We start from the raw sequence: 14822 nt of genomic DNA, 5'->3' as shown, positions 1-14822 counted from the left end.
AAGGGTGCAGTTTTAGTTGAGAAGCAATAATTGGCTCCCTATAGGGCCAAAGCCTGTAAACAAACCAGCCTCATCTCTTCCAGGTTGATGAAAAACCCACTGAGGTTTGTTGAATCATGGTACAAGAGTTCTAAGAAAGCCAAACTGAAGTCATGAACAAGGATTTGATAAATAGGGTGTTATCAAGAAAGTGTTTCCGTATGATACTCACCCTCACACAATATTGTGGCCATATTGCCAATAGGAGATTTCTAGGCATTATAAGCCATTTCTAATAAGAGAAATAAGTGCACCTGCTATCTTGTTTCTTTTCCCCTCAGATCTCGATCTAATCGATATTGATTGATATTGATTATCTGCTCATACCAAGTCTGAATAATTATATTTTTTCACAGCAGTTTACGCTTTGCCTTAAAATGGGCCTACATTAAAAATAATAAAGCAGTTAAGATATGTTTGACAGGTGAATAGAGCTTTTCTTTAATGGTTTACTATATATAGTGTAATATATCTATGGGGAGAGGAGTAGTGTGGATCTGTTGTGGCCAGAAGATTAGCTTTATCTTCAGGATAAACAAAATCCTGAGGTAAAATTCAGTCCAAGAGCAGCAGTTTAGAGGTGAAGTTGACCTGCAAAGTATTACAAAAATAGAAATAAAACAGGTGTTCTTTTACCAAAACTGGCTTTGCTCTTATCACTCGCTGACATTTACAGTCCATGTTGTTTATTTGTTTGTGCCCTTTTGCAGTTCACTCATTTGCTGTGTGTTAGGGAATGGCTCTGGTGTATGTTAAGGGAGCCCAGTGAGGGGTTTGTGACACCTGACATACACAGAGCACAGTGGGTTAGATCAAACAAAGGAGGGTGGGTTGGCTCATATGATGTCATTATCTACACAGATCATGGTTGGCATAGGACATTCTCAGTGTTCATTTGACTCTTTTAAACATTACACCCCAAAAGCCTTCATCAACTAAATATAAACATGAGAGATCCCAAATTCACATGGCTTTCATCATATTTGCAGTTGTAATGCAGGGTAGACCAGGAGGGAGGACTGTGACTAACTGTGCAGGTCCTGTCATGTATCAGCTCAATGTATTTACAGTTGGAAAGAACAAAGGTGCTTTTTGTTGAAGTGGCTAAATTGAGAGAGACAGCATGTGTGTGTGTTTGTGTGTGTGTGTGTGTGTTTGTGTGAGTGAGAGAGGGAGAGACTTGATGTATGCGAACATGCTCACACTGTGACATTCTAATTAAGGGGAATGAATAGAGGGTGCTGAATGGTTAAGGGCCATGAAGGACTAAAAAAGCATGAAGTTGAATCAAAATGTACAGTAGCTTTGGCTACTTTACCAAGAAAAAATGACCAAGAATTACCAAGAAAAACTTTGCTCTGTCTATAATGTAGTTCTTTATGCCTCTTACAATATGATGATGAATTGGTCTTTATTTTGGTCTTGAAGTTAAAATAAAATTGTTAGTATCATACTAGGGGTGCAATGGATCGTAGTTGATCCATGATCTGTATGGATTGCAAGTGAACCGCGGATTAATTACAAAATGTAATGTCTCATTTAAGACAAAGTAAACAAACTGCTATAAATACAAGTCATGGACAGACAGCACATCGCTAACAGGGACCAAACCAGCATTTAACAGGTCCGTAGTGACATCTGCAGGTATGTTTACATGCTGTTTAATGTGCTGCAGCTGAGCAGCTAATTAACTATCTAGCTGCTAACTGATGCTAGCGGTGCACTTTTCCCATGTGAATGTTTGTTTTGTAGCTAAACTGCTAAACTAAACTACAGGACAAGACGTGTGTTCATGTTTGTAAGTTATCATCAAGTTTTGATGATGTGGACAGAGGCTATTGTTCCATTCACTACCATGTTTAAAGGAAGAAGGTATCATGCTTCATATTGCAATTTCATTTAACAATTGAGCCTTGAATATTTTATATATTTAAGATTTTATTTAAACATTGGACATCTTGAATGTTGTTTTCATTTAAGACCACGGGCAAAAGTTCCATGCTGTAAGTGTTTTACAGAATATATGGAAAACAAAGTTTTATTTGTCTCCCTCTTTTTTTTCGGCTGATCCGAACAATGATCCGATCATGATATGATCCGAACCGTGAGTTTTGTGATCCGTTGCACCTCTATATCATACACTACAGTAAGCTATTGGCATCAAGGATGATAGTCGGTTAGTGTTGCTGTTACTTATTGTTTGTAGTTTCTGAAGTAAAAGTCAACAGATCACCATTTTAGAAATATTCTTCATCTTTCTGAGCCATTATCAGCAAGTCATGCTTTGGTGTCAGTCCCTACAAAATGAGAAAGCACTAAAATAGCCAAAATAAAATACAAGAACAAATAGATATGGTTGACTGATGGCTGTCAGCCACCTCATATTTTTCCCACTCTATTGCAGTAATTTTTCTGTGCCTGTGTGATCTCCTCAAGGGGTCGACCCTTCAAAATATCCATCAGCAAAAAGATGAAAGGTGTAGAAGCGTCCTCAATATGACAACCATCAAATTTACAGCATGTCGAATATGTTTCTCTCTATCTGTTTGGCATGTGCCTTTTCATCATACTAAACTAAATTTTGTTACAGACTCTGGTTAGGGTGAAGGCTGTGTCTGATTATTCTAACACACCAATCACTGCAACAGTAGGTGAAAGAGAAAAATCATGACATAAAAACATGTCAGTTGAAATGTAGGTCGGTACCTTGTGAGGTCTGCAGTTGTAATAAGATGTAATTCCTTGTATGATACAGTGTTTGTTTTTGCTTGTTGGATGAAGGAAACCCTCGGTCAGTGTGAGTATAGACCTGTGGGTCTGTGCACACCAGGCGTGTTGCTAATAGCATGTTTGACTTGGAATTGAACCAACCAGTTTGGTAATCCACTTGTAATCCTATTTGTCTACGCAGTCAAACCTTGTGCGTCATACCTGCCCCTTTCTGCAGTAACAGTAAAGAATTGATTATAAGGGACATGAATATGTATTTCCTAACATATAATGTGTACAAGGTCTTAAAAGCTTTCCAAATAACCCTTCTGTAACAGCAGGAGCTGCTAAACCACTTTGCTGAGGTCATCCAGTAGTACCAGGATAGGGATAAGTGAAGGGGATTAGAAGAGTCCTCAGAGACTGAAGACCCCGCCATGAGGTCATCAGTACACTGCTGTTATATCCCCTGTTGTCTTACCACAATCAGTCCTCTGAAGATTAGGCAAATGTCCTGTCAAATAATGAGATGGCAGATGCCCCCATCAAAATTAATTCACAGGGACGTGTTGGCAGTTTGAAGGGTTTTTGGTTGATTTTTCACTGGACCACAACAGCAAAGCCAGCCCTACAAACTTGAATGTCTGTCCGTCACTGACTAACTGAGTGATGAAGTTACATCATTGACTGGCCAAAGGTGGCTGAAGCTATATATCCCAGAATGCGTTTCACACCAATTCAGAGGGAGTACAAAGAGTAGTAGTACAAAGAGATGTGGCTACGCAAACGGATACCTGACTTAAATGTGACTATCCCCGGATTCCACACGGTTTGTGTGGATAGAGACACCACCACGAGCTGTAAGAAGAAAGGAGGGGGACTTGTTGTGCTTGTTAACTCCAGATGGTGCAATCCGGGACATACTGTATCTCTCATTTCAGCAGCTAGCAGCCCAGGAGTCGGGCTGCTAGCGAGTGGATAGTGCCACGATTACCTATCGAAGGAGACTATCGTGTGACATATACGTGAAAAAAGAGGATCCATCATACACATAAAACACACTGTATTGGGGTCATTTACACTTAGCTTTAATGATTAACTTGATATTAACTGCATTAAAAGTATTTGAGAGTTGTGGTAGGTAAGTGAAAAAATATATAAAACATACCAAAAGTATCCTTAATCTTAACTCACCTCTTACAACAGCACCACATAGTCTGGAAGACCCCACACAGTGCGGGACAACAAAATACTGTGGGTGAGTTGCCTGTTGTAGTTGTCTGATGCGATTGCGGGCTGTATAGCTCCGGATGTTTGTCAACCTCAACAACTAATCTCTCCTAATCCATTTTTCTACACACACGAGAGACTGACAGCAAGAGGTGAGGAGAGGAAGTCGAGCTGCTACGGGAACAAAGAAGAAGAAGAGATGCTACGGGAGCCGTGATATACAAGCAGGGGGCCGAGTGGAGTTCTTTCTTTCTTTCTTTCTGTCTTTCTTTCTTTCTTTATTGTTTGCCTTTCACAAATGAAACAAATGAAAGGCACAAATGAAATAGTTAAATGCACAATATGTAATTTCTAGGGGTCTCTCAGTCAAAACAATAACAAAAGATGGAGTGTGATGACATTGTGAAGTAGCGTGGGATCATGGGAGTTTTTGTCTTCATTGTTAAACAACCAGCTTCTCTGGGGTAGGATTACTTCAGTGGTCATCGTTCAGGATGTTTTTACCAGGAGCCGAATTATCTGTCTCCCCCTCCCAAAACAATCAGATCTGGTGATTTAAAACAGGTAAAAACACTGAATAAAGCAGTTTCACATAAAAATTCAGTGTTTCTCCAACGTCGTCTGGTGGACACAGGACGTTTGGTAGGGGTTGCGAGCCGAGCTGCTGTAAACGTTTGCTCAGCTTGTTTCCCTGACAACTTAAGATACAGATGCTCAGCAGGTCTTTACCAGAAGCTGAATTATCCGCAGAGGTCTCCTCCTCTCCAAAACAAAGGCACACAGGGATTAAAACCAGTGAAAACACTAAATAAAGCAGTTTCACTTAAAAAATCAGTGTTTCTCCAACACTGTTTGGCAGAAAGAGGATGTCTGGGAGGAGCTGTTAGCTGAGCTGCTGCTAAAGTTTGCTCAGCTTGTTTCTTTGGTAACTTAAGATCCAGACATCCAATGACTAAAATCCTTCATCACCTTCATTCAGGCGATGTACATGGAGATGACATGTGTATCACATGGTTTCAAACTGACATATTCGAACGTACTTAGAAGACGTATTTTTATACAGCAAATTATGATATACGCGACTGTCACGTCACCACCAGTAAACGTTCCTTCCACGCACTCACCTTAACGTTGCTGCCAGTCTCTCGTCTGCAGTTCCAATCAATCTCATTCAAAACTTCACACAGTCTGGCGGCGACAGAAGGGTAGACTGCTCCTTCTCTTTCTCCTATCAATCCTTAAAGTGGCACTATTCATCCGCTGTACTCCTGAGATGATCGGCCGGTCAGCGTCCGTCATCATCCCAGGAAGAACATGATCCGATGAACTGATCTGAAGCTCTTTAGTGATTCACTGTTGGCTCTAATATCTCATTGTAGCATTTTTATATATGATATAATTCCTTTTGGAAGATAATTGTTGGTCTCACAGATGAAATCTAGCTGCCGCAATAGTTTGTCTGAATGTAAAGTGAAGCTTCATGTTATTACTGGACAGAACAACAGCGCTGCCTCTGGGGCTCTCTATGTACAGATATCACATTTCAATTAATATAAATGTATTACAATAAACAAATCAGTTTATATTAAATTTTGTTTTATTTTATTAAGCTAACAGTTTGGAATTTTATTATAGCTACATTACAGACTGAACCACATAATTTACTGCATCTCTCTGTCAGTAAGGTTATTTTTTTGTGAGAAAAAAGTGTTAGTGGAGCTTTTAGTTGAGATTATTTTGTCACAGTACATTCAGGTAGTTGTGCTGAAGCTGAGCTGCTGCTGTTCCCATTGCAGAATGATCATACTCTGTCCTCAGAAGTTTGTACTCCTGAGTCGAAATTTGAACTAGCACATATACAAGTCCAAACTAACCATACATGGTATTGAAAAGGCCCTATGTCAAATTGTCTTCAGTCAAAGCCAGGCACACTTCCTGGGGGCTTGGTCGCAATGTGTCGCCACTTCCTGTATCCATCGTTTCAAAGTTTTCTAGTGTTTCATATGCGGTTCAGCCACATACTAGGTTGTGACCTAGTCTTGTTATACATGAAAGGTGAAAACAAAAGCACTGAAGTAATCAAATTAGCTGCGTTCAGTAAAGAAAAATTACATGAATATTGTCAGGACTTTGCAGAGACATGAAGTTTGATAGCTTTTGTTAAAGGACCAGTATGTAAGATTTAGTGGCATCTAGCAGTGAGTAGGGATGCCACGGTGAGAAAATTTTCCCTCCGATTAATAAACTCATGACAACACCGGTGTTACTGGTTACACTGGACATTTTACAAGATGAGATATTCGTCGATGATGCTCAATAATTGTAGAGCGCTTACTTTGATCTTTAACATTAGCTCTTTAGATCTTCCCCTTACTTATAAGTAAGTGCCGGCGGGCTTCAGGCTGCTGCCAGTGGGTCCTTCTCCATATACAGCCTATCTGTGGTGCACATAGATGTGGGGACAAGCCAGAGGATGACCTATGCTTAGAACAAAAAACACAGCAACCCACCTGCCATCCAGATAATGACACATTGCGAGCAGGCTGAGCAGACAGAGAGCGGGAGGGTTTCTGCTGAAACAAGGACCGAGACTCGCAGAGACATGACAGCAGCTGCTTGCTAACAGCTACGTGTGTTTACAGCAGAGAGCAGGAGGAAGGACAGACATCTCACTCCGCTACACTATGCTGTAACCCTGCTGCTGCTGCCGTCACGGAGTAGACACTTTCAGTTTATAAATGTAGTGTCTGTCGTCCGACTAAGTATTGATAAGATGCTTAGTATTTTACAAATTAAAGTTTTTTCTTCTGTGGAAGAGGACCCACCCCCTGTGTAGATATAAAGGGCTCATTCTAAGATAACGAAAACACTTCTAACACATTTCTAGATTCTATTCAATTCTATTAGACACTACTTGAAATATGGAATATCATATTCCATTTCTGCCAAGTCCGTTCTGCTAGATACCACTAAATTCTACACACTGTACCTTTAACCAGTGCAATAATTATTTTACCCTTTCCGCTACGATTGACAGTCATTGCATAAGCATGTACAGTAATATACTGTAACACATAATAAGATCATAGATAATATAATTGTAAGTTAACATCAGTTCCTAAATATATTCTATGTTACAGTAACAAACAGCATGTGCTCCACAGGTGCTTGTAACACAGTATTTTATAGTAAGTAGTGTTACTGTTGTATAAAACAGCAGGTGATGAGGTGAGGTTATTTAATAAGATAAGTTTAAAGATAATTAGATTAGATGATTAGTACCTTATATAAAAAAAAAAAAGACAACAAATAATCTGAAATTATGTGCTATCTCATTCTGTGAAATCTGCAGATTATGATGATTTTAAGCACAGTCGTACTTGTGAATCAGCAGTACATTTAATTTAAAACACTACAGTATTTCATGAACTGTAAAAATGTATATCTTTGCATGGCATTATTCCTCTTTTCTCCTCTAAAATCTTATTTATAATAGGAAATTCGCCCAACTTTTTCAGTAGTATCATACACGTGAGGCGCTGTGCGCTGAGGAAGCAACAGCATGATCTGAGGTGAACATGTTTGTGGACACTATTATGCCTTCTAATGGCCACGTGGGGGCAGATAGGCTAGCCATTAATGAACTAGAGGGGGTGCCCCGTGGCTTAGGGGTTCACTATCACTCCACAATCACTATATAAGAGAGGCAGTAAATGAGTGTGTAAAACTGAATGGGTGAATAAATGTGAAGGAGTTATTTTCTGGATTTGTGTAGTGCTTTTTATCTAAAAATGTAGTTTTATGTAATGTTAAGGTGTATATTAGATATTCTACCAGTTTAGTTTGGCTTTTTTATCTTGTCAGCAGATCATGGCAGTGTTTTAGGTTTATCAGCACTTAAACAGCAGTAGACATGTTAGAACACATTAATGGCTACAACACACACAGTATACAATATGAACAAGATTGATGCACATCATGTCATTATTTCACTCCAGGCATGCACTAGGGCCTAGTTTTTATCTTAATATTATAAATTCTATATTTCTTGAATGGATTAAATCAACATAAAATAGTATTTTAAGTCAGAAGGGCTTGCTGTAAATGGAAGGAGGGATAAAGCAAGCCTGCGTGTACTAAGGGTTTGTAATATGTCTTAGTGTGCCAGGGATTTATTTTTGTTGCCACCGGCACATGTAGGCTTACGATACCGAGCTTCTAATTAAAGACTTACCAAAGCAACAGACAGACTGACCAGCCAATGATGACTCTATGTGTTATTGCCAGGTCTTGCATAACCCTTACAATTGCGTCCTGTTACTGCATTTAAAATAAATGTTACATACATTTTTATTTGCTGGTTAACTATCAACATTTAAAATTCCAAAAGTAACATTAGATTTATTTGACCAACGTACAATCAGAGCCTTTGATATGTCAGAGAATAGTGTCTTTTTGAAGTGTTAAACCTCTCATACAGTACGCCAACTTTAGCTGGATGGTCTGGCATTCAAACTATAAGCTGGTTGTATTTGCAGGTACCTTGAGGTCCTTGTGTTACATTTTTAGTGTGGTTGTGTTGAGTAACTTGTGCACCTGTCTGTTGTTCCCAGCAGAGGGAGCAGAGCAGCTCAGAGCCCAGTGGGATGGAACAGGGAGAGAGCAGTGCCAAGACCTCTGAGGTGAGTTCTCTCTGGAAGCTCTACACTCTGTGTGTGTGTGTGGTGGTGGTGTGTGCACAGTTGTATTAGGTTTTTGGGATATTTCTCCTAATTTGGGGCAATAAGTCACACCAAGCCACCCATTGTGTTTTCATCATCATTTTTGGTCCACTTCATTCTACAATCTGTTCTTTTCATCATCAGTCATGGCAGGATAGAACACTGCAGTGTAAGTCAGCCCAACACATCTTTTCCCAGTGTTATACTGTAACACCTCAAAGAAGCAACTTTTATATCCATAATCCCAACAACTATGAACCCACAAAAGTAAATAATATTATGTTCAAGCAAGGATCTTTGATTTTAGGGCTTGGGACTAGAATAAATATTGTAGTACCAATAATATCTCTGCCCTGTGGCCATCATTGATATGACATAAGCTAAACAATTTCTGTCAGTTCAAGTGCTTGAGAGCAGGGAATGACCAGTCTCAGTAAAGACGACAGTTTAATCTTTGCTCCTATTTGCTTGGGAGCAGTAAAGGATATAAAGTATTTAGGAAGTGCAGAACTACTTTATTTAACATGTAAATTAAATATTTTCTGTGCAAATTAGGTTTGCTGACATTGGGAATCTTACGTGAATTGATTGCAAAGTAACATGAACCAGAATGTGTTTTCTTAGTGCAGTTTCTTTTTTCTATACAGGAGGATTTGAAATGTGCAAACTTCAAAAATACATTCAGTTTTTTTATGGAATTTGAAAAATGTATTTGAGTTCTGGGAATAAAGTCAGAATTCTGACTTTATACTCAGAATTCTGAGATTAAAGTCAGAAAACTCAGAACTCAAATTTTTCACATGGACCTAATCCTCTTCATAGTTTTTTTTGTTAGAAAACAGATATTTATAAACCTTCACCTGTGTTTTCTGTTAATAATACGCAGAATTTTCATTGATTCACTGATTAGATGAGATCTACAAGTACTTAACATTCCTGTCAGTCAATATGTTCATGTAACTAGCCTATGTATGTTTCCTGTTGGTCTGTGTGCGGTTCAGAAAAGCAGAGAGTGAGTGATGGATCTGTTGAAAAGATGACGATCTGTTGCATTTTTTATTATCCAAGTAAACAAACAACATAGCATTAAAATGTAAAGGAGCCAGTACAAGATGGCTGGAGTGAAATCAGATCTGATGATTTTTGGTCTCATTGTGAAAAAATAACAGAGGAGTGTGTTGGGGTCAGGTACAGGTCAGCCTCAAGGTGAAAGATTACACCAGGCTCTTGAGTAAATCCCCCCAGCAGGCTGTCTGAAATCTGCACCGTTGTTCATATATACAGGCGAATCCAAATTTGTCACACCTAGTCTGTAAATATGAGCAGCTGCTCTTACAAAGGAAGTTAAAGCATTCCTTCTCTCTAATGCAATAAGTCGAAGCTGCCTGAGCCGCATCACCTGAAAAGATTAGCTCTGTTGCTCTGGCAGAGGGAGTGTGAGAGAGTGAATGTGTTCAGTAAGAACGACGGGAGATTGGGAGTGTAGGGGCGCTGCTTCGTCCACAAATGAAAGCGGTTATCAAGGTCAAGTTCTGCAACACACCTCTTCACCAGGATTGCCGCAGCAAACAGGTACGAGAATGGTTTAAGCGGGGGAAATATGCTGAAGTTCAGAGGCTTATAGTCTCCAGAGGCACAAGGTTTTAACTTTGAAGTGGCTAACGTTACCTGGAAGCTGGAATCTCACTGGCTGACCTGACAGGTTATTGAATCTTAATATACTGCACTAATAGACTGAGCCAGACCTTTTCAAAATGCTTGTCATGCTGTATTATCTCCTGTATTTACTTTAGCACATAAATGTAGTCTCACACTATACTATGTGTGCAGGATGGATACATGGTTGTTAAAATGCATCTGGGTGGCTACAAAAAGAAATCTGTTGGTTGTTTTGTAAGGTAATATAAGGACAGACATTAGTAAAGACATGAGACATTAGACTGTGTTAAATGCATCTGTGCTTTTACACTGCTCATTAATGACAAACTTAACAAAATATGCGTCTTGATTTCTAATGGATAGTAAAACTAGGCCTTGAAGGTTAGATTTTACTAATTTACTTAAGAGTGGATATGTGAAACTGCTGTACTGTTTAATTAACCCTCACTTTTGAAAGGGCTTCTAATAAGTTACAATCAGTTTTGTTATCAAGTCGCTTTTTTTCAACTCAGAAAGGAAGAAATAAATTGCCAGATTAGTCCTGCTCAGCTGTATATAAATGTTTTGATGTCCAGTTAAAGGCTCTGCACATCCACACAGGTGTTTGCAATTGCTCTGATTTGATTAGACCTTGAATCAGGTTTAATTTTTGTGGGACTATGTTGGGAATACACCCTTTTCACATTCTTATAATAATATTATTTATAATTACTTTATTTATAATTTATTATTACTTATAATATTGCAAATGTTGGATCATCTTTTAACAGCACAGATCATTTCTCCTGCTTTGAAATAATCATTCTTGCTACTGTTATCATGTGTCTGTGAGCATTACTCTAGATTGTGCTGCATTTGTTTTTGGAGACTTCTGACACCAATTCCATGTGGTGTTTATGTGGTATTTTGCTGTTATATTCTAGTGTCTCATAAAATGATTGGTAATGAAAGCGGTGAGCAAGTCTTGTGGACTTGAAGTAGTTCTGTCACTGTGTGATGACAATAAACATCTGGAGGCAAGTAGTTGAAGCTGTGGCTTTGGACAGCAGTGAAATCCGCAGCTCTCACAGGTTGCTGCCAGGGTTACACAGCACTGATGTGTTGTGTCTTTTTTGGTGAATTGCACTTTCAAGTAATACACTTGTGGCTAAAGCTAAAAATTGTCAGATCATATCCAGTTATCCATCAATTGTCAAATTACAGCAAGCTTAAAGGCTCATTGAAATAGTACACTTTATATGCACTCACACGTGTCCAACCAACCGTTCAAAATGTTTGACACCTTTATTTTGTTTGAAGTTCTGAACCAAAATTAACTTTGCTGTCATTGTTGTTCATTTGCAAAAATCACTATCACCACAGCAGCCTTTCACTGTTTTATAAGTAGCTGTTAAGAAAACCATCAAATGATTTTAGTTTCATTCTGTCATTACTACTATCACCAGTAGTGCATTGCAGTCTTTGTGTATATCTGACTCATATTTGGTGCATCAATTTGATAAGAGGGATATGATGATGCAGCATTGTTAAAAAGAGCCACTAGTAGAGTGGTGGCACAGTCAGACCAGATCTCACTTCCCTATGTGGAATGGAGTGAATTGACCCACTGCCCTTGCTTCATACAGAATTCAATCTGATTGAACTTTGACATGAGTGATTGCAGGGCTTTCCAGCTGGTTTGAGGGAGGGGGTGGGATTGACCGCTCAACCAGGAAATGTTGTTTGTTGTTTATATTCTTGATTTATAACTGCACAGGCAAATACCAGTAGCAGAGAAGAAGAGATGCAATTTGACTGCAGTGAGTGCAAGAACAATTTTTATCAAACACTTGGTCAAGTTTGACCTCAGTGGTCACCGTTGCTCATTTTTCCAAAATTGAATGAACTTTTATGTAGACAGGGTTGGACTAATTGTACATGAGTGTTTATCATAAAAGTTTATCTAAATAAAGCTGCAGAATAAAGCAGAATATCAACATATAAACACTGTTTACTTGTGAAATTTATGCTTTTTTTGCTCCACCGTAAAACTGGTCATTATTGGAATCCATTATTAATTAATGCTTTCCTTTGAGAAAAAAACAAACTGCTAACTATTTACAGCCACCTTTAAGTCTAAAGATTTATGGCAAGTATTATAGTAACTTTAATTTTGGCAGCACAACAGAATGCTAAATATTAGAAAATGACTGTAAGAAGAGACTTTCTGTAAGTGTCCTTTTGTCCCTGTATGTTATTAATTTAATTGGAAGAAAACTTTGCCCTCTTGACTTTCTGCTCATGTAATAGTAACATTGTGCACTGCAAAATTCATCCATCCTGTAGTCTCACATGCAGCCCTTCAGGCATTTCTAGATATCTACCTTGGGGACATGCATTAGCATGGGCTTATCATTCTCCATTAAACCAGTAGGTATTTACTGGAAGCTAACGCTAGCTAAATGGTAAAGGGTAAGTGGACTGCACTTATATAGCGCCTTTCTAGTCTTCTGAGGACTCAAAGTGCTTTTTACACCACAAGCCACATTCACCCATTCACACACACACTCACACATCGATGGCAGCAAGCTACCACACAGGGTGCTGGCGCAGCCATCGGGAGCAATTTTGGGTTCAGTGTCTTGCCCAAGGATTCTTCGACATGCGGACCGGAGGAGCCGGGAATCGAACCGCTGATCTTCCGATCAGTGGACGACCCGCTCTACCTCCTGAGCCTCAGCCGCTAGCAAACAGTAATTAGCATAGCTGTCAACACCAAGAATTCTGCTACGAAGATCCGTCTCGGTTCAGTTCAGTCTTTATTCCACATGGGAAACTTGGCTTGGAGCACGGCAAAAATGGACACTCTAGATCAGACTAATCCATCAGTAAAACATGAGAACCCATAGAACAGATAATAAGAACAAGTTTAAGCCACAGCAAACTTTTGTAATGTGAAAGGCTGTGTGTCATGGCTGCCATCAGTGACGATAAGCCCTGCCCATTGTTACACCCCCAAGCTGTGATTGGACAGTTGATTTTGGCATGGACTAGGTGGCTCCATCTCAAAAAAGAAAAAGAGCCATCCACCTCCTCGTAAAAACTGAATGTTATGACTATAACTTCTGTTCCCTGAAGGAGAAGAATGAGGTACAACACATATAGTATGGGATATCACGTCCCCGCATGACCTGACTGAAGACGCCTCTGTTCATGCCTTTAAGGCAGATGATCGGTGGTGATGTATGTGAGGCCCTGCCTGCACATATATACATCCGTCATGTATTCACACCCCACAGAGCAGCCACCGAACCAGAGTCAAACCTCCAGCCCTCTAGTGCATCATAAACCCAGCAGAAAGGACAGGGTGAGCCACTGAAGAGGCTGTTACATCCAGACTATAAAACCAAACAAAAGTGTGTGGTGATGATCAACTGGCTACAGCACAGATATCACTCGCAGATACCCCTTTAAACAAAGCCCCTGGTCGAATGTGCCCTCACACCATGAGGCAACGGAAGACCTTTGCTGTTGTAAGTTAAGGAGATAGCCTCCACAATCCAGTGAGAAAACCGCTGTTTAGCCAGGCCCTTGCCCTTGGCCGGATTAGCAAAACAGACAAACAGTTGGTTACATAAATGCACACCCTGGGTGCGGTCTATGTAGGCACGTAGCACATGCACAGAACACAGGGGATGCAACCTACTCTGCTCCTTGGATGCAAAAGGAGGGTGACAAAAGCTCGAGAGCTCAAAAGCTCTCATAGAGCTATAGGCTGTAGGGATACTCCTAGGTAAATAGACTGCATTCGGCCACAATGTAACCTTGGAACCATTTGAAGTGAAGTGGGTACAAGTGAGATTCACAGACAAAGCATGCTTTGTGAAGGTCAAATCAAGAAGCAGTGCAATTTTGTATGAAAGACATTTAACATATCTGCAGAGTCAATGGTCTCAAATGGAGGCCCACAAAGAGCCTCAAGCAATAAAGCCAAATCCCATGAGGAGACGCTGGATTTAACCGCAGGCCTCAGCCAGCGGACTCCTCTTAAGAAACGCATGGCATGAGGATGAACACCTGGTGTTACTCCATCAAAGCCAATGTGCCAACAGACAGATATAGTTGCCAAATAGACCTTAATTGTGGAAAAAGAGAGACCCTTATCTAGTAGCTCCAGAAGGAATGTCGAAACATCCACAACACAGAGCACTGAAGTGGGAGTAAATTTCGGCCCTGACACCACTGCTCAAACACCTGCCATTTATAGGCATATAGGCCTCTAGTAGATGATGCCCTTGCACGTTGGATTGTTACCACCACACTCGAGGACAGCTATTAAGTTGGACATCTCAACAGGTAGGCATGCAGACACCACAGTTCTGGGCACGGATGAATCACCTCTCTTCCTGCTTGGGAGAGGAGGTCCCCGTGGAGAGGAAGCTGACAGGGCCTCGCCGCCAGCAGACTGATTATCTCAAGCATACC

General features: G+C 40.0%; 1 protein-coding gene across 13 annotated transcripts in view; it reads left to right on the top strand.

The window, feature by feature from the left end:
• The window catches only part of dlg2 (discs, large homolog 2 (Drosophila)), a 184484-nt gene that overhangs the window by 32207 nt on the left and 137455 nt on the right, over positions 1 to 14822 (top strand). For 10 of the 13 annotated variants that reach the window (XM_042430966.1, XM_042430965.1, XM_042430970.1 and 7 more), the window contains exon 5: positions 8592 to 8660. In XM_042430966.1, the coding sequence (XP_042286900.1) occupies positions 8592 to 8660 (69 nt within the window). Of the gene's footprint in view, positions 1 to 8591; positions 8661 to 10047; positions 10272 to 14822 lie in introns of those variants that run through there. The other 3 variants (XM_042430968.1, XM_042430975.1, XM_042430977.1) reach the window with 3 other exon arrangements.

The sequence above is a fragment of the Thunnus maccoyii genome, chromosome 13 (genome assembly GCF_910596095.1).
Source record: "Thunnus maccoyii chromosome 13, fThuMac1.1, whole genome shotgun sequence".
Lineage (NCBI taxonomy): Eukaryota > Metazoa > Chordata > Actinopteri > Scombriformes > Scombridae > Thunnus > Thunnus maccoyii.
The sequence above is the reverse complement of the archived record's forward strand: the minus strand, read 5'-3'. Positions and strand labels throughout refer to the sequence as shown.